The sequence below is a fragment of the Onychostoma macrolepis genome, chromosome 22 (genome assembly GCF_012432095.1).
Source record: "Onychostoma macrolepis isolate SWU-2019 chromosome 22, ASM1243209v1, whole genome shotgun sequence".
In the NCBI taxonomy this organism is placed as follows: Eukaryota; Metazoa; Chordata; class Actinopteri; order Cypriniformes; family Cyprinidae; genus Onychostoma; species Onychostoma macrolepis.
Window position 1 is genome coordinate 3,316,917 of NC_081176.1, and position 21,675 is coordinate 3,338,591.

Below are 21,675 nucleotides of genomic sequence, written 5' to 3' on the forward strand. Positions count from 1 at the left end.
GTCCATGTTACCTTTGTCCTAGCTCGATCCAGAGTGGCCCCTCGGAAATGTCTATCTATGCCCCGCCTAGAGTTGTGCGCTGCTCTCTCTGGAGCTCAGATGGCCAAAGTCATACAGGTTGAACTTACCATACCCATACACCAAGTCACATACTGGACAGATTCAACTACAGTGCTGCATTGGTTAAAATCAGAATCTTGCCGATACAAAATCTTTGTGGGGTCCAGAGTAGCCGAGATTCAGACTTTGACAGACGTTTCCAGATGGAGGTATGTTGATTCTGCTAGAAACCCAGCTGACCACATCACCAGGGGTCCTACCTTAGCTGAACTAGCAGGTCCTCACCAATGGAAATCTGGACCCTCCTTCCTGACTCAACCACAAGACATGTGGCCGGCGATACCCAGTGCAGAACCTGAACCGAACCTGAACGAGATGAAAAGAGCATCCTTTGTTGGAGCAACCACAGTTGTTCCCAGTCCAGTGCCTTCAGACCTCAGTCAATTCAGAACCTGGAAGGAGCTACTTCAAGCGACTGCGGAGCCCTGTGATGGGGCGGCTAACACTGACAACTCTTCTGAAGCCTCAAGGTATATACAGGCAGAGAAGCTCCTCTTAGCACAGGCACAGATTGATTAATTCCCAGAGGAATTCCGAGCTTTGAAAGCTGGACAGCCCACCCAGACAGACAGCCTTTTGAGTTCTCTCGCCCCTGAATACGACAAAGATACTGGTCTTATCAGAGTGGGAGGACGACTTCGTCGTGTTGAAACCCTGCCTTCTGATGTGATTCACCCTATCGTCCTAGACCCTCAACATCAGGTCACAAAGTTACTCATCCAAGACATGGATCAACAACTCAATCATCCAGGTGCAGAGCGAGTGCTAGCAGAGCTACGGCGTAGATACTGGGTGCTTAGAGGCCGTGAAGCTGTGCGCAAACACCAACATTTCTGTCAGGATTGCCAATTCTGGCGTGCCAAGCCACAGAACCCACAGATGGCTGACCTTCCACCCTGTAGGCTACGTCTGTTCAAGCCACCATTCTTCTCCACTGGAGTAGACTGCTTCGGGCCCTTTCATGTGAAGATAGGCCGGCGCCAAGAAAAGAGATGGGGGATCTTATACAAGTGCTTGACGACCAGATGTTTACATCTTGATCTCCTTGAGCACCTGGACACAGATGCCTTCCTCCTGTCTTTACGACGCTTTATAGCCCGTAGAGGGAAGCCTTTTGAGATACTATGTGACAATGGCACCAACTTTAAAGGAGGTGATCATGAGTTAAGAGACTCCTTTAGGCAGATGGCTCCTGAACTTCAGGCACAACTGGCTAAACAGCAGATCCAGTTTCGCTATATCCCACCGAGCGCCCCTCACTTCGGCGGTACATGGGAGCGAGAGGTGAAGTCAGTTAAGACTGCGTTGCGAGTCATTCTACGGGAACAATCTGTGCCTGAATCTGTCCTGCAAACATTACTAGTGGAAGTTGAGGGCATACTCAATTCCAAGCCGCTTGGCTATGTCTCATCGGACATTGCAGACCTGGACCCCGTGACCCCGAACATGTTACTCATGGGACGCCATGATGCTTCCTTACCACAAGTCCTTTACGACTCCAATGAGCTCTTGGGGAAACGTAGGTGGCGACATAGCCAGGTATTAGCTGATCAGTTCTGGACCGCTTTCATCCGCAGCTACTTACCAGAAATACAGGGCAGACAAAAATGGAAATCGGATGGCAAAAGGTTGGCAGTAGGACAAGTGGTACTCCTAATTGACCATCAACTCCCACGAGCACTGTGGCCTGTGGGTACCGTGACGGAGACCTATGCAGGGGCCGACGGGAGAATTCGGACAGCTAAAGTCGAAGTCAAGGACAAGATGTACCTGCGCCCTGTTGTAAAACTGATTCCACTTCCTCAAATGAGGGATGAGGATAAAGACTCTTCAGATGGCCTTTCTTAAGGTTTACAATTATCCTGCTGGTAATTGGGGGCGGCGATGTCAGAAAGACCCCCGGAATGGAAAATAAGCAACGTTTCCGACGGACCAATATAGTAGTTGCTACTTCCAGCAGACTGATGCAAGAGCCAGCTCTAGACGTGCGCTCCCCGTTATTGTTCAGTGTTGTGCGTTCATGCGAATAAATGTGAGTAATTATGTAAATATTATTTAGTTAGCACTTTATAGTTATTATTGTAAATGTCTGATGTTCTGCGGGATGTTTGAGATGAGTAATGACGATCGCGCTGAGATCGCGGACAGCCGTGTTAGTCTGATCACGTTGCCCTAACATGTGCTGTTAGTATTACATGCTGCGTCATTCCGTGTGTTGGAGTTTACCACTTTATACAATTTGCATATATTATGTAACCGTTGAGTATTCGTTTGTGATGACTAATTTAATCAGTTATTGATACATTCAGTGGTAATTTGTAGTGAATATGTACAGCTATATTGTATTCATATTGTATTCCTTTATTTATCCTACAGACCACAACATAATTAATAACTTGTCGAATACTGCCACCTGATCTGTCATGACTCCAAATGATGTTCTTATGGATATCACTGCCTGACAAGCACTATTAAAGAGAAGTTTGAAGAGTATTTACTTCTCCCTTGCCTGATTCTCTAACCGGAATCAATGCCCATATTTGTCCGCCAGTAGAACTGAAATTTTAACAAAGTTGACAGAGGTGCTACCCTGCAACACACCCCTCATTTGTTTCTTCACTAGAAGTATAATGTAGGCCTATGCAAAACACCATCCAGATCATTTGTCATTTTGGGTATACTCAAAGAATGTATATTTTTTTATCAACAGGCACTTCAAGATCTGATTGGTAATATTAGCGAAAGTTTTGTTCACTGATAAAATTATGACTGTTGATATCAGATGACTCTCCAACCATTAGGCCACAACTGCCCCCTTTGTATCTTCACAAGGTCCAGTTGTGGCCTTATGGTTAGAGAGTTGGACTTATAACCCAAAGTTTGTGGGTTCAAGTCTCAATACCATCAGGATTTGTTGGGGTAGTGAATGTTCACCCAGGTGAAAAACAAGTGTACTTAAAGTCCTCTGTTTTCGTGCACTAATTTTGTACTTAATATACAAACAAATATTATTTGGTACTTAAGATAAACTTAAGATCATCTAAGTGTACTCAACTGTGCTATTTTGGCACACCGTGAATATGAACTAAAATGCACTTTTAACATACTATCTCTGTATTTAAAAACTTGAAACCATCTTTCATACACTAGTGTGCTACAAGTGGTGACTAAATACATTTTTCATTGTCAGAGAGCACAAAAATTTGTTTCCAGGTCCCCTCAAAATTACCGTGTAAAGGACTTGTAGGATCATCATCGGATCTCAGTTTTTGTCCTAGTTCACTTTCTTCACCAGTACAGTAATTTCACTTTTTAACATTCTGCTACTCGGGATGCCAGAAGCTCAACATTAGCTACATGGTCTAACAATCTTCTGTGTTCTCGTTTTTAGCCTAATTCACAGTTTACTAATGGTTTTGTGTAATTATTAATTACATGCTGTTACGGTCATTAAGACAGAATTTAAATTTTGTTGAGCACACCCCAAACATAGTCCAATCTCAGCAAAGTTTGGTTTGTTTGTGGATGGATGGAAAAGACCTGCCAACAAAGTTTCGTCTGACATCTGGACATGCCTAGTAGTTAATGTCATGATGGTACTGCATTTCTATCATAAAATTAAGTAAAATAACTGTTGCAGTGTTGCAAAACTATTACCTTTTTACCACAACAAGAATAGCAATATACAGTGAATATACATTACTTTTAAAAATGATTGCAACTGCATTTAAAAAATATTTTGACATGAAAATTCAAATAGTTTAATGTTAATCTATTAGTCTGCATTTACATTGCTTAATGAACATCTGTTTTGACAAATTATATTTTTTTCCCATTCGTAAATCAATCCCATGTTTATGTGAGGGATGAGGGATTTATATACTCTGGAAATTTTGCTGCTTGTAAAGGGTAGGCCGTTAGCAGCAAGAAAAACAAAACTTTTATTCAAATTCTGAACGGATTATATTTAGTCTACAAAGTGTGCAAATAGCCCTTCCTTTATCACTAAAAAGGTGTCACTTACTTCACAAAGTTCCTTTATAATCAATTAACCTCTTATTTGCATTATGTTACAATGAGAAGATTTGCAAGCGTGCAGAACAAAATCTGGCGTTTAACCGTGAGTGAAGTTTGACTTATTTGAGCAGAATGGCCAATCAGAGGTGTTCAAGAATCAACAGATATTTATGAGATTGCTCAGTGCTAGAAAAACATGTTTTAAATACAAACTTGACATTCTCAGGAGTACAAACACAAATGGAGCATTTACCAAATCTGTTTGCCAATATCCTTTTATTACATTTTCAACTTAGGGTGTTGTGTCTACAATGTTGTGTAGAGAAGACGTCAAGTTGTGAGCAGCATATGGGCAGGAATGGAAAAAACACCCTTCAACCACACGCTACTGACACATGCACATCTTTCACACATCAGACACACGCTCACAGACTGAAATCAACCACAAACGTCCAGCAGTATGCTAATGCAGATGCTGTTTATCCACTCATCAAATCAATCCACATTGATGTACAGAGGTAAATAAATAATAAAATAGAAAACACCTTTTGGGGGCATCTGTGTTTGTATTTACACATATGGTATGGTAATTTCATGCCAACTTTTAAGTCAAACATTGAAAACGTTCCAATATAGGCCATACAATATAGACAATTCTTAGGAGGCCATTTCATTATTCCATCTTCAAGCGCGTCAAACCCTTCAGAATCCTATGATTTCCTCTCGGCTGAACCTGGTATTTAGAAAAGGTTAAAGTTGGGTCATCTCATGGTGATAGTTCCATACTCTATGTGATCCTCCTGTTTAACTTTCTGTAAAAAATAAATAACAAATTTTAAAATAACACGTGCCAAGTTCATTCTGAACATCACTGAAATTCAATGTGATTAGCATTTTTATTTAGGAAAAAAATTTGGTGTTTGGTGAACAACACACAATTTATTCTGAATCTGCCTTACAGGTTTCGTTTAAAATTCAAAGTTTGAAATCAAATGACCTTGCGTGGCTTTAGATTATTGTACAAGGAAAAGCAGTGATGTCAAGAACTGACGTAAGTTAATACAGCATCAGTGGCTCATGTTGAGCATGCACTGGAAATATCAACAAATGTCCTATAAACATACCCTTTAAATCTGTACTGTGTCTGTTATATGGTGCAGTGTCATGAGTATTATGGGATATTAGTCATTGTTTCAATGTTTCAATGATCTTATGGCCTTTATAAAATTTAATATCTGATATTGTGCTGTTGTGTGTGAGATGTATGGAATAAAGTCATTATACAGACAAAACACCAGCACACAGATCTACATCTAATGTGCTGAAATGATACAGAGAAATATAAATTATCTTACCAATTTATATGCGTTTCTTTTGTAGAAAGTAGAAAACATAAGTGATCTCTTCTTCAGGAGTCTCAACTGTTTGAACAATACAAGATGTGTTAAAACAACAAAACTCAATCTGTTTACAACAGGTTTTACTATTAAGACTAAACAAAGTTAAAGCATTAATGCTCTCGATATGAATAAATGTTAAAAGCTGTAAACAGCATTAGCAAATTTAATTTGATGCTATAAGTTTTCACACACACACACACACAAATTTAATGTTTAGCATTAAATTTAGAGGGACAATCTTTATACATCATTTATAAATCAAACCCAGACAGAATGTTTGAGTAATTTGGATTCTTTGTATGGTAAAATTTAAACGGCATTGAAACTCAACATGTTCAACATGTCATCGTTCATAGAAATTTTAATACAGACATGCAATCTGATTTGGTGTTTGACAGATTATACTCATAGCTGCACATTAATATTATTTTTATTTTTTATTTTTTATTTTTTCATTATAGAAACTTAAGGGTATTAACTACAGAAATTATCAAAATGAATAAATGATAATTATGGCTGTCAACTGACTAAAATATTTAGAGTATATTTTCAAAGTATTATTTATTGGTTAAAAGCGGTAACACTTGCCTTCTTGATCAGTTTTGCTGTGTTTCCTGCAGATGCAGAAGATCCCGACTGCAGCGACAATCAACAGAGATCCAGCAGCAGCAGCAATCAACACTATCAGAGATACAGAGTCTTCTGGAGGACCTGAAGGAGAGTTTGTTGTGATTATTAAGAGAAGCATTAATGTAAGTGAATGTGAACATAAACACTATTATCAGCACTGCTGTACCTGAACATGCATGACAGAGTTGACTGATGTCCAGATGTGTGGTCTGGTTGCTGATGGGATTGTTGAGCACACAGCTGTAGGTGTTTTTATCCTGATATTCCACCTCCAGAGGTAGAGAGAGACTGATGCTGAGATCAGACACACTGATGCTGGACAATAAACTGTGTCCTTTGTACCAGGAGAGAGTCACATGACCCACATTCACCACTGAACACAACAATGAACAATATGATGATGATGATGAAGAACATTGTGAAGAGTTACTGCTGATGACAGGAACAGAGAGACGAGCTGAAAATATGAGAAAATAATGATAAATATTAATAAATCTAAACAATTTTTTTTTTTTTGGTTCAATGGGTTGAGTAAATATTTAGTGCTGACGGGGACTGAGTGTGTCTATATGAAAATTTCCTTATTTAAATAATTAATAAAATAAAATATGTGACAGAGAGAAAAATTATCTCAACTCACCATAGACATAAACACTGAATGTTTTTGATGAAAGTTTAGCTGCAAATATCTTTACTTCATAACGTCCAGCGTGTTGAGTTGTGATGTTTGTGATGGTCAGAGATCCAGTTTGATCGTCCAGCTTCAGTCTGTCTCTGAATCTCCCATCATTACATGTGAAGAAGATTCCAGAAGCTCTGTTTATTTTAGCTATTGGAGTGTTTTTAGCTCCAAAATTCCACATTATTTCATCATCTTCATGTATTTGAGTAACATCAGTGTGTAGAGTAACAGAATCTCCCTCCGTCACTGACTGTGTTTCATTTGTTTCGGCACCAAACACACCTGCAGAAAACAAGAAGATTTGTTAGCTGTTGGTTTACAAAGTATGAAATCAGTTTGTAACAATTAAATGTGAAATGAATAACAGCAGCAGAGACGCAAGATAAAACAAAAGGTGACATATTATCAGACAGTGTGGATCAGATTTTATCTTTAATGTATTTTAAATTGATCTGTTGTAGAGCAAAATAAATGTGTGAAAGTAGCTTGAAAGTACAAGTTTAAATAATCAGTTAATATTTTCTATTACAGAATTTCCATGTCATTTGTAGTTACTAACAGTTAATGCAGAAGTAGATCAAATGATTTAATTAATTAATTTATTAATTTATTTTTAGAATTTGCTGGGGAGATTTGCATTTGTAATCATTGAAATTAAGTAAATATTTCTAAAACAGTAAGAGAGAGAACACAGTAGCTGAAAATAATTTAATTTAACTGTAGAAAGGCCTTATTACTCTGAAAGGGAAATAAATAGCACCATCAAAATGCTCTTGTAACTTACCAATCAGATGACAGCAGCACAACCAGAACAAAATAAGCATGTGAAACATTTTTAGTTGCTCAGACTTTTTGCGGATAAGACTCAAACTGATTAAAACAAACGCAACAGAACTGTTGAACGGTGTGAATCCTCCCCCAAAAGAATTTGACAACCCTCGTAATGCACGCACATGCTCTGTACACAGATTTTATATAGTTATATATAGTCTTAAGACTTTTATTGTTAATTTTTAACATTCATTTTTACCGCGTAACATTGATAGTTTTTAAAAGGTAAGTTGCCTGACAATGTCACATATTTATGCTAAGAAGAACTACATTTCTTGGTACAGTAAAATCAAACCTAACTCTAGTGATTTTAAAATGGTTGTGTATATTTATTCACATCTCAATTTAAGTGTATGGAAAAAGTACACAGTTAAAATAGTGTTTCTCAAAGTACTGAAGCTACTGAAGTTATATTCTGAGTCAAACTGAAAGCTGCTGTGGTTGTTTTTCTTTAGAAACATGGTTTGATCTGTTGGGTGGACAAACATCTTGTATGAGCATTTAGAGCTTGTATGTTTAGTTTGTAGGTGAAGGGGCTTCTTCCTGTCCTGCTGCTTTGAGCAGCTTTTAAGACGCTTTAATCTGCGGAACCAGTAAGCCATGATAAGACACTCGTCAGAGAAAGAGAAAAGCAATACAAACACAACAGTCATATTTAACTCATATTACATGTATAGTATGCTAATGTTATTTTAAAAGAAAAAGAAAGAGAAAAAAGAAATTAAAACATTTATCAAGTTAGAGGGGGGAAAAAAACGTTTTCACATACTAAATGTAGTACTTGGTTTCCACTGGAACAGGTGAAATTGTGTCAACAGCTCTCCTTTTGCATTTTACATTTTGATGTCAACTAATTGAATATCATATTCATACGGGAAGCTGCAGTGAGAAACCATGTGAAACACACGCGCACGGGCATGCACACACACACACACACACACACACACGAACACACACACACACGAACACACACACATTTGTTTTTGTGAAAAGTGGGGACATCCCATAGGCGTAATGGTTTTTATATTGTACAAACTGTATGTGCCATTGCCCTACACCAACCCTACACCTAAACTTAGCCCTCACAGAAAACTGTACATTTTTACTTCCCCCCCCAAAAAACTCACTCTGTATGATTTATAAGCGTTTTGAAAAGTGGGGACATGGGGCAATGTCCTCATAAGTCACCTTCACCTTATGTCATACCAGTTTATGTCCTCATTTTATGTCCTCATTTAAAATGGTTGTGTTCACATCTCAATTTAAGTGTATGGGAAAAATACACAGTTAAAATAGTGCTTCTCACAGTACTGAAGCTACTGAAGTTATCTTCTGAGTCAAACTGAAAGCTGCTGTGGTTGTGTCCTCACACACACAATGGCATCCAACCTTTTTGATTTATTACTTTATGTCAACCGTAAGATATTTTGTAAAAGTTTTATTTAGTAGCCCCACTTGACTGGCCACTGCAGGTGTGATTTGGACAAATATCTAGAAATATAAGAAATACATTTCCAAGCCCTTTAAATAGGTGATATCCCTCAGGGCTTTATCACCGGACGCGACCCTTTTTTTTTCTTTTTCTTCTTCTTCCGGGAATACTTATTTCCGAAGTTTTGAATCATTTGAACAGCTTTTTTTTTGGCAAAATTTGTTTTGAAGCACTTGCAATATGCCACATGCTGGTAACGCCTGCTGGTAAACAACGGTGTTGCAACTAAACGTTGATGCAACTATGCATAAACTGCTTTTATTACCAATATATTGCAAATGTTTTATTGAAAATATAATATATCAGATGCAGTTAACAAATCATCAAATACCATTAAAATAAAGAGTCTGTAGAATGTGTCCTTTTATTCATTTGCTGGGCTTGTCTAAACAGGCCAAGATAGTAGGCTATTAACTACACCTCTTCTTTTAATCACACAAATGTCTCATTAAAATGCCTACAAATTTATTAAACTGATTTGAGATCAGGTACATATAGAGACTGGTTCAGTGGTCGTTGAGGGGCGAGTTCAGTGATGCATGGGTTCACAGAGGGTTCACAGAGAGAACCACTGCAATTTCGAAATAGCCTATTCCGGAAAAAGCCTCGTTTACTGAAATCACATGACTTCTTTGATACACGCTCTGAACACCACTGGTTTGAAACAAATGATTCGCAAAGGTTTCGTGAAGCAGTGCTTCGAAAGCACCCATTTTCACTAACTGCCAGTCACCTTAATTGTATGAAAAAAAGATGCAATGAATGCGACACAGTTTCTACACTGGACGCGACAAAGCGACCGTTGAAAATCCATTTGTCCTTTTCTTCAGAAGTAGTGTTAGTGCTTGAAATAAAAAATGCATATAATTATTCAGCTTTCGTGTGCAGTGTGTGCTCACAGAGCTGTATACCGCTTTAGCTGCTGTTCTTAAAAAACACACCAGACGGCGCCATTTATCAGTTCATTAATTAATTTCAGACAACTGAGGCCCAAAGTAGAACGGTGTAAATATAGGCTAAGTCAAGGATATCAGTAAAACTGATTATCAGTCAATCTGTTACTAATAATGACTGTCTGTCTTTATAAATATCCAGGTCTGTCTTCAGGTTGAATAGCAAGAATATGTGTTGCTGTTGTTCTGGTGGCTGTAACGGATGTGATTTACACTGTTACACAGAGGCAAGTGATTTCCTTGTATTAGATACTGACCGTTTTGTTTGTTATTTTGGCCTCTTCCCACTCCTGAAGTTATTTTGTTATACTAATAATCCTTGTTGCACCTGACCTCTGCTTTTGTGACATTTTGGAGCCACAAACACGGTTTTAATTACTGTTAACTTTTAGTGTTGCTTCCTCTACCCCCTACGGAAGAATGTAACAGCAGTTGCTCTACAAAAAACATGAGCATGACAGAATGACAAGCATAACACACTGCTGATTTAATGAAATTGAAATATAACTTTTTAGTAAGTAAAAGGAGCCTTTAAATGGTAAATACATGTATTTTATTCTAATTAGCCTAACACTGATTCTTGAGACATGGGATTAAAATATGTCCAGCAATTGTAACTGCTATTAGGTTTAAAATAAAAATATTTTCTTTTGTAAATGTTATGAGGGATTAATAATAGAATGTATTTAACACAATTATCCCCTTCAATTTAATTTTATCATTATTATGTGAAATCTATGACACTTATCGTCTTCTCACTACATCTAAAACAGTGTGTCCACAGAGAAGGGTTCAATCATTCATATGCTATAAAATGGATAAAAAAGAGCTTGCAACATCATGAGTAGCATCTACTCAAAGCACCCCATGTACTAAAATCCCCCAGAACACCCTACTAACCACATAGCTGCTAATTGTAGACATTCATTTATCAAATTGTTTGTGATATTAACTGCAGGAACTGGAGAAGGTGCAGATTTCTTCAGCAGTCATCATCATGAGTTTGTGTCTGAACTTCACAACAACCACAGGAACTGAAGGTGAGATTTTCCGTCTACATTTCCGTCAGTTTTGTCCTTCTCTTGAGTGTTAGCTGTTCAGCTGCTCACCAAAACAGGTGATTGCTGATGACATAATGAACAATGTTATTTTCTGCTTGAATTGCTGAATGAATTGAGTTGAATCAGCTTTTAATTGTTATATTTGTCTTTTCTCATATCGCTATTTTCTGATTAGCTTCAGAACCAGTGATGACCACTTTGTGAATGAATCTGTCCACATTACATTGAATGTTGTTTCATATTATGAATTCTAATGTCAGAAACAGGAAAAATGCATAAAATTCGTCCGTTTTCGTGTGCACTGTGCTCATAATGCTATGATTTTGTTTTAGCTGCTGATCCCATTTAGCCTTCAGATGGCACCATTTAACAGTTAAATTAATATCAAAGTAGAAAGAGGTAAATATCCGTCAAAGGATGAGTTAATCTATTGGTAATAATGACTGTCTGTCTTTATCATTAAATATCCACAGTTATAAAACTCAAGCACGACAGGATGACAATTGAGAAAAATACATATATTTTATTGTAATTTGCTGTAAGCTGTTTTGAACTCTGTTTGTTCTTCAAATAGGCCTCAGCACAGCAGCCAGGCTCTTTAGTGGTTTCTTAAATCTGTGATTTTCTGCTTTGGACATTAGAGAGTGATGATGTGCTTGTGCGACATTTGCCAACATAACACAAGGCAAGATTTGATGCAAAGAGTGAAAACAAGAGACAACCTACAAGGCACTAGTGTCCAGTATTTAACTCTACCATCAGTTCCAGTAGATACAGTATTTGATCATCGTTTTTTGGGGACATTTTCATACACAGCATCCGACTTTGATTTCTGCAAGGAAACACAAACTCAGTCAGGAATCTGAAACTAGTAATATAATTTTTCTTCAAATTCTCTGGAGTGGAAATTAACTGCAGATCAATCCCACTATGTTGAGCAGAAAAAAAACGTTTTTTTTCATAATTTATTTTATTAAATATTTCTGAATGTCTCTTGATTATTTCACAATGTACAACTGTAGCATCAACAAAGAAGCACAAGAAGAGCAGCTAGAGGAAATTGATGGATTTGAAGTGTGTATTTTCATCTGGACAATATCTATTAGTTAGTGCTGCTAATCTGCAGACGGATCGGTGTTTGCACCTCTATTATCACCACTAGCACTTAACTCTGTTGCAATGCTGTCCCTTATTGGTAACTCATTCAAATGAATGATGTCCAATCACTTCACTGATAATCACTATGAAGACAAGTTTGTCATCAATGAGATGATATGTATGTCATAAATGGAATGGGGATTGAGAAAACTGCAATAGTTTCTGTTAATACATTTAAATTCATGCAAATTAACTTTATTTAGGTCTGCAACAATGAAAATAGCCCTGCAAAATGGATTTACTGTATATTAATATTTACAATAAGGTGCAAACAGTAAATACATTTAATGTAAACTGGTTAAAACATGCTTAAAACTGCTAAACCCGATGTCTGTTCACTGACCATCTGATGAATGTTACACACAAAGCTTCAGTCAGCTGCTTGAATCACACTAACTGACTGCAATACTCTTCTTGCAACACAGTCATGAATGTTCTTACCTTTTTTCGTGTTGTTGGTTTACACAACGCTGAATCAGTTCTGTCTTCATTCCGGGTCTCAACTGCATTAGCATTGAACATAAATGTGTTACAACAACAAAGCTTGCACTTGTACAGTAATCTGTATATCTGACTCATATGAAGTTAATATTTGTAGTTAATAATTGAATTTCTGACCTGTTTTTCTACATTTCTTGCAGATGCAGCACATCACGACTACAGCTACAATCAGAGATCCAGCAGCAGAGATCAGCGCTGTGTAAAATAAGGGTAGGCCTTGATCTGTAATGGACAAAATGATTCTGTCAGTCTGATGTCAAACAAGACTGAGATCTCAGTGATACTTTATTTTTGAGTGAAAAACAGAGATCAGCTCAGTAAATAATCATTAATATCACTGCTGACATACCTGGACAGAGTTGACTGATGTCCAGATGTGTGGTCTGGTGGCTGATGGGATTGTTGAGCACACAGCTGTAGGTGTTGTTATCCTGATATTCCACCTCCAGAGGTAGAGAGAGACTGATGCTGAGATCAGACACACTGATGCTGGACAATAAACTGTGTCCTTTGTACCAGGAGAGAGTCACATGACTCACATTCACCACTGAACACAACAATGAACAATTCTGCTGTGATGAAGATGATGACGATGAAAGATTTTTTGAAAAATCTCTTCTAATGTTAGGAGTGGGCAGACGAGCTGTAAAATATTAGAGAATAGACAAAATAAATGTGAACAACAATATTTTTGGTTATGTATTTTAGTATGTTGACAGTCAGTGAGTGTTTGTGTGATCTCAAACTATAAAATGATTAAACGTTTCAGTATGTAAATAGCTAAAGGAATATTCAGAGTTCAGTACAGCTCAATCTAAAGCATCTGAGGTCTAATGTTCACTAAAATCACATTTATTTTCAGTAGAAAAGCAAAAATGTGTGATTTACACTTACAGTGGCAGTAAATGTGTCCTATCCGTAAATGTGAAATGTTCAATGTTTTAATAGTGTAGACGCAATACTTAAACAATTTGCATATAATTTCCCAGTGTCTTTCATGAAAATTTCCCCAAAAGGTGTATACTCTCCACGTCAAGGACTTGATCAATTCAAATTCCATGTCTCCATTTGGAGAATGTTTGTCTTGGTCTGAGTACTTAAAGAGATACTGCAAGAAGATCAGTGCGCTCATGTAACCAGATGAGCCCGTAGTGTGTCCATACACTCCATACTATGTAGATTTCTAAAGTCAAGTATGGATTTTTTACTCTTAGATTTATCTTTGAGAATTTGATGCCTTGTATAGATTTCATTTGATATCTCTAAGTTGTTGACTATGTAATTGGAATAATACATATTTACCTGACTGATTATAAATTGTTACATTTGAATTTATTCTTGGATTTAATTTACTGTGAGATTATCGACTCTAGTAGATTATGTTAAATCCATAACACCGCAAATCTACACTCAGGTTAGTAACGGACTAAAATTATGTTTTAAAGTTCTGACTAACACGTTGGCATTAGTCATGTATACTTAGATTGTAGAAGCTAATAATGGGTTTTCCATTTAGAGCAACAGTGTGTCGTTGACCAAACTAAATTCGGGTGAGCCTCAACCTCTGATTATTATATTATTATTCTAACGAAGTGTACGTGAGAAATCACGGCATGATTATATAAAGTTACCATTAGAGGAAGTTCAGTTGGTCAACTTGGTTCTATGGTAAAATTGGTTCTAAATAATATGTTCTAGAATGAGGAAAGGCCTTCTAGAACATTAGTCAGTTCAGGGGCATCATTATCACTATCATTTTACAGAGAGCAAGAACATTTACATTATCAAAGCACATTTTCATTCAAAACTCCCATTAAAATCACTGAAGCTGTTTACACTGTGAAATGAATATCTTAACTTACATTCTTAGGCTACGCACATCTGCACTTTGTTGTTTCTGATGAGAGAATTTGCCAGATAATTGAGTCAGCGAGTGTGACTCAGCAGCTGATGCTGTGCTGCACTGAACGCTCTAATCATCGATCTAAGGAAGTGTGATTGTATCAAATGTTAAAAATATTATTTCGAGGAGCCCCTGCCCTTTTTCAAAATTATTCAAAAGTGCCCCTCTTGGACAAATAGCAATGATATTGTGGTCAATAAAACAAAATGCATTTGAATTCTAATTAACATGACAACTTCTACAAAACAGTAACTAATCGAGTGGCACGGACGCCCTGAAATATGACTGCCGCCCCCACTGGATCCCCAACATCATTGGGCTAGATTACTGTCATTCTGACCATGCCTGAATGCCATTGGATCAGAGCGCTGTCAATTGCTGCCTCTGATTGTTGCATGCAAAGTTTGCATTTGGATTTGGAGCGCGCAACAATGCCATTAGATCAATGGGTTCTGTCAGTGTTTTGGCAAGGTAAGGCTCTTTTTTTTTCTTTCTTTCTTTTTTTTTCTTTTTTTTTTTTTTTGCCATGCAAGTTCAAAGGCCAATTTAAAATATTGGTACATAAAAAGTGCACAAAATCAGTATTTTGTTTAGGCAGTATTTGTGGCAGTCGAGAAATCATGTTTAATGTGAAACTGGTCTAAAAGGTGTGCGTTTTTAATAATAATAATAGGGATTTCGCCTAGGGCGTCAAAATGGCTAGAAACGGCCCTGTATGAAACATCAAGCTTAATATTCATATTTATATGCACTCCAGATAGGCTAGGCTACTTAGGCTTCAATGACCTGTCATTAGTCCCGTCCCCCTGCACCGCAACCCAGTTCTGATGGGGCTTACAGCAACCCTCCTTCACATCAAATAAATATCACTCCCTGATATTTTTGTGATGTAAATGTCATAATCTATTTAAACATTTATCGGATATTATTATTATACACAGTCCCTTACGAAAATTAACATGGTATTACTATAGTAAAAGTAGGCTATAGTTGGCTAACCGTGTTTTTTTGGGGGGGGCGTTTTTATTTCCAGTTGTAGCCTATAACCACAGTTTTACTTCAAATACCATGGTTAAACTATGGTTAGTGTAGCAAAACATGTTTAATTTGTTTTTACCATGGTTTACCTATAGTAACCATGTTTTTTTTTTTTTTTTGGTTGTAACCACGGTTAATTTTCGTAAGGGATGTTTTCATGTTATTTTATATCTTTTTATTTTACGGCGTGTATTTGTGAAAATGATTAGGCTATACGTTTAGCACACACCACATAATGCTGTGCATTTCAAGGCACTTCAGTAGACCTTTAATGTTACCTATGTTTTGTCAATGTTAAAATTCTTTTTAATATATCAATAAAAAAGTATGGCAGGCTTTTACTCTAGTCTTTATCACTTTATTAAGATTAAGCAAAACGAAACGACAAATGACACCGACCAAGTCGACGGAAGGAAAAAAATAAACTAAACAATATTTTAAACATTTTTCATCTATAATCAAAGCTATAGTGTGTCGATTTAATTAAAAATCCACATATTGTATATTTTAGAATATTACATAATTCATCAATGCCCGTTTGTCGTATAATACACTAACCAATCATGATCTAGCACAAAAAGTTCAAATTTCATTGGACAATATGTGAAGTGGAGCGGTTATTTTCTGTTCTTATTCATACATCGGTTGAAAATGACATGGGACAGACGAGCTTATTTGTGGATCTTGCGGATATATCTGGATCTGTGGTTTGTCTCATTTTATAAATCAAATTACTTCGCTGGGAAAATGTATGCTAAATGACTACAAAAGCACTGCACAAAACCTTGCAGCGCTAAAAGTCGCAATATTGGTAATCAGTAGGCTATTCAATTCACTTCATAGACTGTATAAAAACATTCACTTATATTTGATGAAACTATCATAGTTATTTAAGCCCAAGTGCCACCTACAGGCTTATTATGTGAAGTGTAGGCTGGCGAAATGGTGACGTGAAAGGACTTTATTATATTACCATTTTTGATAATTATGCAGCATTATGAAAGTGCCTTATGCTCATCAAGCCTGCATTTATTTGATCAAAAATACAGAAAAAAAAACTGTAGCCTAATATTGTGAATTATTATTACAATTTAAAAGACTGTTTTTCTATTTTAATAATTAAAAAATATAATTTATTTCTGTTATTCAAAGCTGAATTTTCAGCATTATTAGCCTACTCCATTCTTCAATGCATGGTCCTTCAGAAATCATTCTAATATGCTGATTCATGATCAATGCTGGAAACAGTTGTGCTGCTTAATTTATTTATTTTATTTATTTATTTATTGGAATCAGTGATACTTTTTTGGGGTTCATTGATAAATGAAAAGTTAAAAAGAACAGCATTTATTCAAAATAGATTTTTTTTTTTTTAAATGTCAATCTTTATCACTATTTCTATCAATTTAACAAATCCTTGCTGAATAAAAACTAATTTCTTTAAAAAATATATTGTATATATATATATATATATATATATATATATAAAATACTGACCTCAAGCTTTTGAACGGTATAGTGTATATTGTTAGAAAAGTTATATTTTAAATAAATGCTGTTCTTATTTAACTTTTTATTCATCAAAGAATCCTGAAAAAAGTATCACAGGTTTTCAACATTGCTAATAAATCAGCATTGCATAAAATGCATTAAGTAAATAAGTAGAATTTTGATCAAATAAATGCAGGCTTGATGACTATAAGTGACTTCTTGCAAAAAATATAAAATAGTAATGTATCCAATCTTTTGACCTATATATTTTTTTTCTCCTCATATTTCCCCTTTTTTTACATTTGAGCCCCTGCCCCTGAGGAACTCTCTGCACGTCCCTGATTGTAAGTGCCTCACCATAAACTTGATTGATTTTTTTTTTTAAAGAAAACAAGGGACGAATTATTTTTGTGATCAGCTTTATGCCACAAATGCTGTCAAATAAGCATAAATTGTTTTGAACCCAAAGTATTCCTTTAATAAAACAAGAATACTCACCATAGACAGAAACACTAAATGTTTTTGATGACAGCTTATCTCCACTTATCTGTATTTCATAAAGTCCAGCGTGTTCAGTTGTGATGTTTGCGATGGTCAGAGATCCAGTCTGTTTGTCCAGCGTCAGTCTGTCTCTGAATCTCCCAGTAGTTCCATTAAATGTTGAGAAGATTTGGTCCCCTCTGTTGATTTCAGCTATGAGAGAGTCTTCAGACCCATATTTCCACAGTATGTCATCATCTTCATGTATTTCAGTAAGATCAGTGTTTAAAGTGACAGAATCTCCCTCAATCACTGACACTGACTCACCAAACACACCTGGAGAACAAACTGGAACAGATTTCACACTTTTGTTGGTTTAAGTCAGTTCTTGTTTCTAAATGTGAACTGAGGAATATCTCAAATGGCAACAGAAATGCAAAAGAAAACGCATTGACAACAAATTACAGACTGTTATGTAAATTAATTATTCAGTCTTTAAGGTGTTATCTGCCTGTAACTTAAAATTTATTTTGCAGCCAAGTGAAATGAGTGTAAGTAATTCTGGATATTTCGAGTAGTTTCACTTTAAATCAGGCTCACTGAGAGGCAAACCTGAAAAGGGACCTGAATCTAGAGTATAGGCAGTGTTGGGCAAGCTACTTTGAAAATGTAGTGAGCTAAGCTAACAGTTACTCTTCTTTAAATGAAGCTTAACTACACTAAAGCTACAGCCCTGGGAAATGTATCAAGCTAAGCTACGGCAACATGGCAAAAGTAGTTTACTACATCCAAGCTATTTAAAAAAAAATTATATTGAACCAATATCATACCAAGTCAATGCTCTCTCAGTGATCAATAAAACTGTCAGTCAAGCAGACAGACAGGCATGTTCAGTTTAATTGTTTATTCAACAGCTGTTCCAAAACCAATTTGGCAACATAATCAGTATCAAATCAAGGGCCGGATTGACCTCAAATTGTGACATAGGCAAAAGACATTTTTGCTGTCTGCCGGAAACCTCCTATTGGTAGTTGGTATTGTGGCTTTATTGTATACAGATACAATTATATAAATGGTAACACTTCACAATAAGGTTCAGTAGTTAACTAGTGTAGTTAACATGAACTAAGAATGAACAATACTTCTGCAGCATTTATCTTAATGTTAATTTCAACATTTACTAACGCATTATTAAAATCAAAAGTTGTTTGTTAACATTTGTTATTGCACTGTGAACTAACATGAACTACCAATGAACGACTATTCATTAACTAACATTAACAAAGATTAATAAATACTGTAACAATTGTATTTTAATGAAATCGTATTGTATAGTGTTACCATATAGATGTTTAGGCCTACAGATAGGCTATGTTTATTTGCATCGTTGCATGTGTCATTAGATATTAATATAAACATTTCACCAAAATCAAGTTCAAATATGAAGCTTTTTTTTTTCCTGACTTGTGTCCCGTTTTCCCCAGTTTTCTGTCATTATGTGGGCGTTCAGTTTTTTTTCTGTTATTTGGCCAAAGTATCATATTATGAAAGATTCAGCGCTTTGCACGAGCTATTTGGCTGTGACTTGACGACAAATGCTAGAGAAACTCTTCTCTGCTCCGCCAAAAAAAAAAAAAAAAAAGCATTAGCCTTTATAAGTGTTTTTTGAGAAAAGAAACCGCTGCACTTATTCAATCAACAGTTCTTTATTTACCTCAGACTGCAAACAAGCTGAGATGCTCCAAAATGTGCGCCGCACTTCATTCACGAGAGAGGCGGGAGGAATAATGAGGTTTGACTGACAGTTTGAGGAGCCAATGGCGTTACGAGCTTCAGTGTCTGTGGCGTCACGTACTGATCCAGGATCAGTGATCCGTAGCTGTTATATTTCTGATTTGAGCTTGAGTTTCAGAATGCTTTCTTTGGAAAATGTAACGCTAGCTTTTGTTGACGCTACCGCACTACTTGATCAAAAAAAGAGCTTAACTACCGAAAAGCTATTTGATTCAGAAAGCAGTGACGCTACCGACACGCTACTGAGAAATGTAGTTAAACTAGTAGCGTCACTACTTGTAGCGATAGGCCTCACAATATTATCTGTTTTAAACTAGGTCAAAAAGCCAAATTCAAATCCTCTAACTATTAGGTTTATTACCCTGAAACTGAAATAAAATAAAATAAATTGCTTTTGTAACTTACCAATCATACGCCACCAGCACAAGCAGAGCAAAACAAACATGTGAAACATTTTCTTCAGCAGTTCACTGTCTGTTCTAATAAGACCATCTGCTGAAAACACTCAAGCTGTTCGTCTGCTTCATGAATCCTCCCACAGCAGAGTTTGACCCACCTAATGTACAAGCACACACTCTACATATGCTATATAGTCTATAGTTACATATAAATCTTGCTCTTATTAAGACTTCTATCATTCTTAATTTTTATAATTTAACGTTGATGGTTTTAAAAGGAACTACTCTTGTTAAATCTGTAACAGTAGAAGAGGTAGAAGAGTAGAATATTGTGTGATTATTGGAATAGTCAATCTAAATTTAATGGTAAATAAACTTATGGATTTTAAGATAGTTTTATAATCATTCAATTGTTGTGAGTTGCAAAACAAACTTTAAAATCATCTCACATTGTGTGTGACACAAGCAGATCATCATCTGAGTCAAACTGAAACCTGCTGTGGTCTGATTTCTACAGAAACGTGGTTTGATCTCTCTGTGGACAAATAGTTTTATAGCTGAGAATGCCCATTTGTTTTATGTTGTGTTTAGTTTGAAAGTGAAGAGCTTCTTCCTGTCATTCTGTTATGAACCACAGAGTCCTTCCTGTCTAGATAAAACTGCTTTACAAATAAATTACTTTATCAATCCATCAAAACTGATGTATGAAACACATGAAGATGATTCACAGGTCGGAGGTGTTTTATAACTGTGTTATACTTTTAACTGGGTCAGATCTGTTTTGTGGTCTGCATCATGACCATGCCTTCACATCACAAAAAGGAAAACACTTCAGGAGTTTCACAGTCATCATCCGATTTGTTGAATTTTACAGTATTTCCAGGAGAGATGGGTCGTGTTCTTTTAATGCTCTGCCTGACAAACAAAGCCACTGTGATGCCAAAATACCTCATAGATGAAGAAAGCCGTCATGTTTACAACTGTGAAAATGAGCACTTATCAAGATCAACTAAACACTGGATTTTCAAAGGTATTTTAAGTTCATGGTATAGACACTACGCTGTAGTTTCAGTAAACTTGCATGCCATCTTGAATGAGCTGTGTGCTAGGACTGCACATGTGCATTGGCTAATCTTGCCTAAAAAATACGCTTTTTTACGCTATTTGAGCATGAGGAACAGCATTTATGAGACAGTTGTTGTCAGATTTCATTGGTGATATCAAATATGAAATTTAATCGTAAGCTTGGTGAACAGCTTTGGAGAATCTGATGTTTCCTCATTCAAAGAGATAGGAGCTGCACTTGCATGCCCAAGAGGCCATTCAAAGTGAAATGACTTGCCTTAAAAGGACTTTGGTTTAGTTCTCATAGTGTGCAAGTAAGTCAATAATATTGCCAAATTACACACAATTATTAAGTGTCCCCAACTAAGCAAGGCAGGACGGATCTTCTGCACAGGCCTACCTCAGTTGTAACGAGTGGCTCTTTGATTAGATTTGCTTTACTGAGCAGTTGAACAGGAGCACCTAATAAAGTGGCAGGTGAGTGTAAGTGCAGTGTAGGCCTATAGTATGTAATTTGGGACACAACTCAGTCAGGTTTTGTTCAATCTGTTCTGCTTACTCTGTGGTTATTACAGTACTTTCTTATGATGAATTAAATGCAATTGTATTTACCTTTAATTGACTCTCTTACCTCAGGGCTGTTGAGGTAGAGAAAACCCCT

General features: G+C 36.4%; 2 protein-coding genes across 2 annotated transcripts; both read right to left on the reverse strand.

Annotated features, from left to right (window-relative positions):
- Nucleotides 1-6,105: 6,105 nt before the first annotated feature.
- Nucleotides 6,106-7,668, reverse strand: LOC131530147 (natural killer cell receptor 2B4-like). Its single transcript, XM_058760269.1, has 4 exons — nt 7,634-7,668; nt 6,808-7,131; nt 6,334-6,624; nt 6,106-6,248 (listed from the first exon to the last, which is right to left on the reverse strand). The coding sequence occupies exons 2-4, from the start codon at nt 7,028-7,030 to the stop codon at nt 6,106-6,108; spliced, it is 657 nt and encodes a 218-aa protein (XP_058616252.1). The 5' UTR covers nt 7,031-7,131; nt 7,634-7,668.
- Nucleotides 7,669-11,728: 4,060 nt separating this feature from the next.
- On the reverse strand, nt 11,729-20,070 carry LOC131530813 (natural killer cell receptor 2B4-like). Its single transcript, XM_058761277.1, has 6 exons — nt 19,957-20,070; nt 17,776-18,105; nt 13,195-13,488; nt 12,963-13,067; nt 12,786-12,847; nt 11,729-12,018 (listed from the first exon to the last, which is right to left on the reverse strand). The coding sequence occupies exons 1-6, from the start codon at nt 20,003-20,005 to the stop codon at nt 11,971-11,973; spliced, it is 888 nt and encodes a 295-aa protein (XP_058617260.1). The 5' UTR covers nt 20,006-20,070; the 3' UTR covers nt 11,729-11,970.
- Between the last annotated feature and the right edge of the window lie 1,605 nt (nt 20,071-21,675).

Coding starts and splice junctions, on each gene's coding strand:
- LOC131530813 (XM_058761277.1), bottom strand. CDS start 20,005: ATGTTTCACATGTTTGTTTTGCTCTGCTTGTGCTGGTGGCGTATGATT. Junction 13,489..17,775: donor ATTTAGTGTTTCTGTCTATG/GTGAGTATTCTT, acceptor AATATTTTACAG/CTCGTCTGCCCACTCCTAAC. Junction 12,019..12,785: donor AACCAACAACACGAAAAAAG/GTAAGAACATTC, acceptor GTTTCCTTGCAG/AAATCAAAGTCGGATGCTGT.
- LOC131530147 (XM_058760269.1), bottom strand. CDS start 7,030: ATGTGGAATTTTGGAGCTAAAAACACTCCAATAGCTAAAATAAACAGA. Junction 6,625..6,807: donor ATTCAGTGTTTATGTCTATG/GTGAGTTGAGAT, acceptor TCATATTTTCAG/CTCGTCTCTCTGTTCCTGTC. Junction 6,249..6,333: donor ACTCTGTCATGCATGTTCAG/GTACAGCAGTGC, acceptor ACTCTCCTTCAG/GTCCTCCAGAAGACTCTGTA.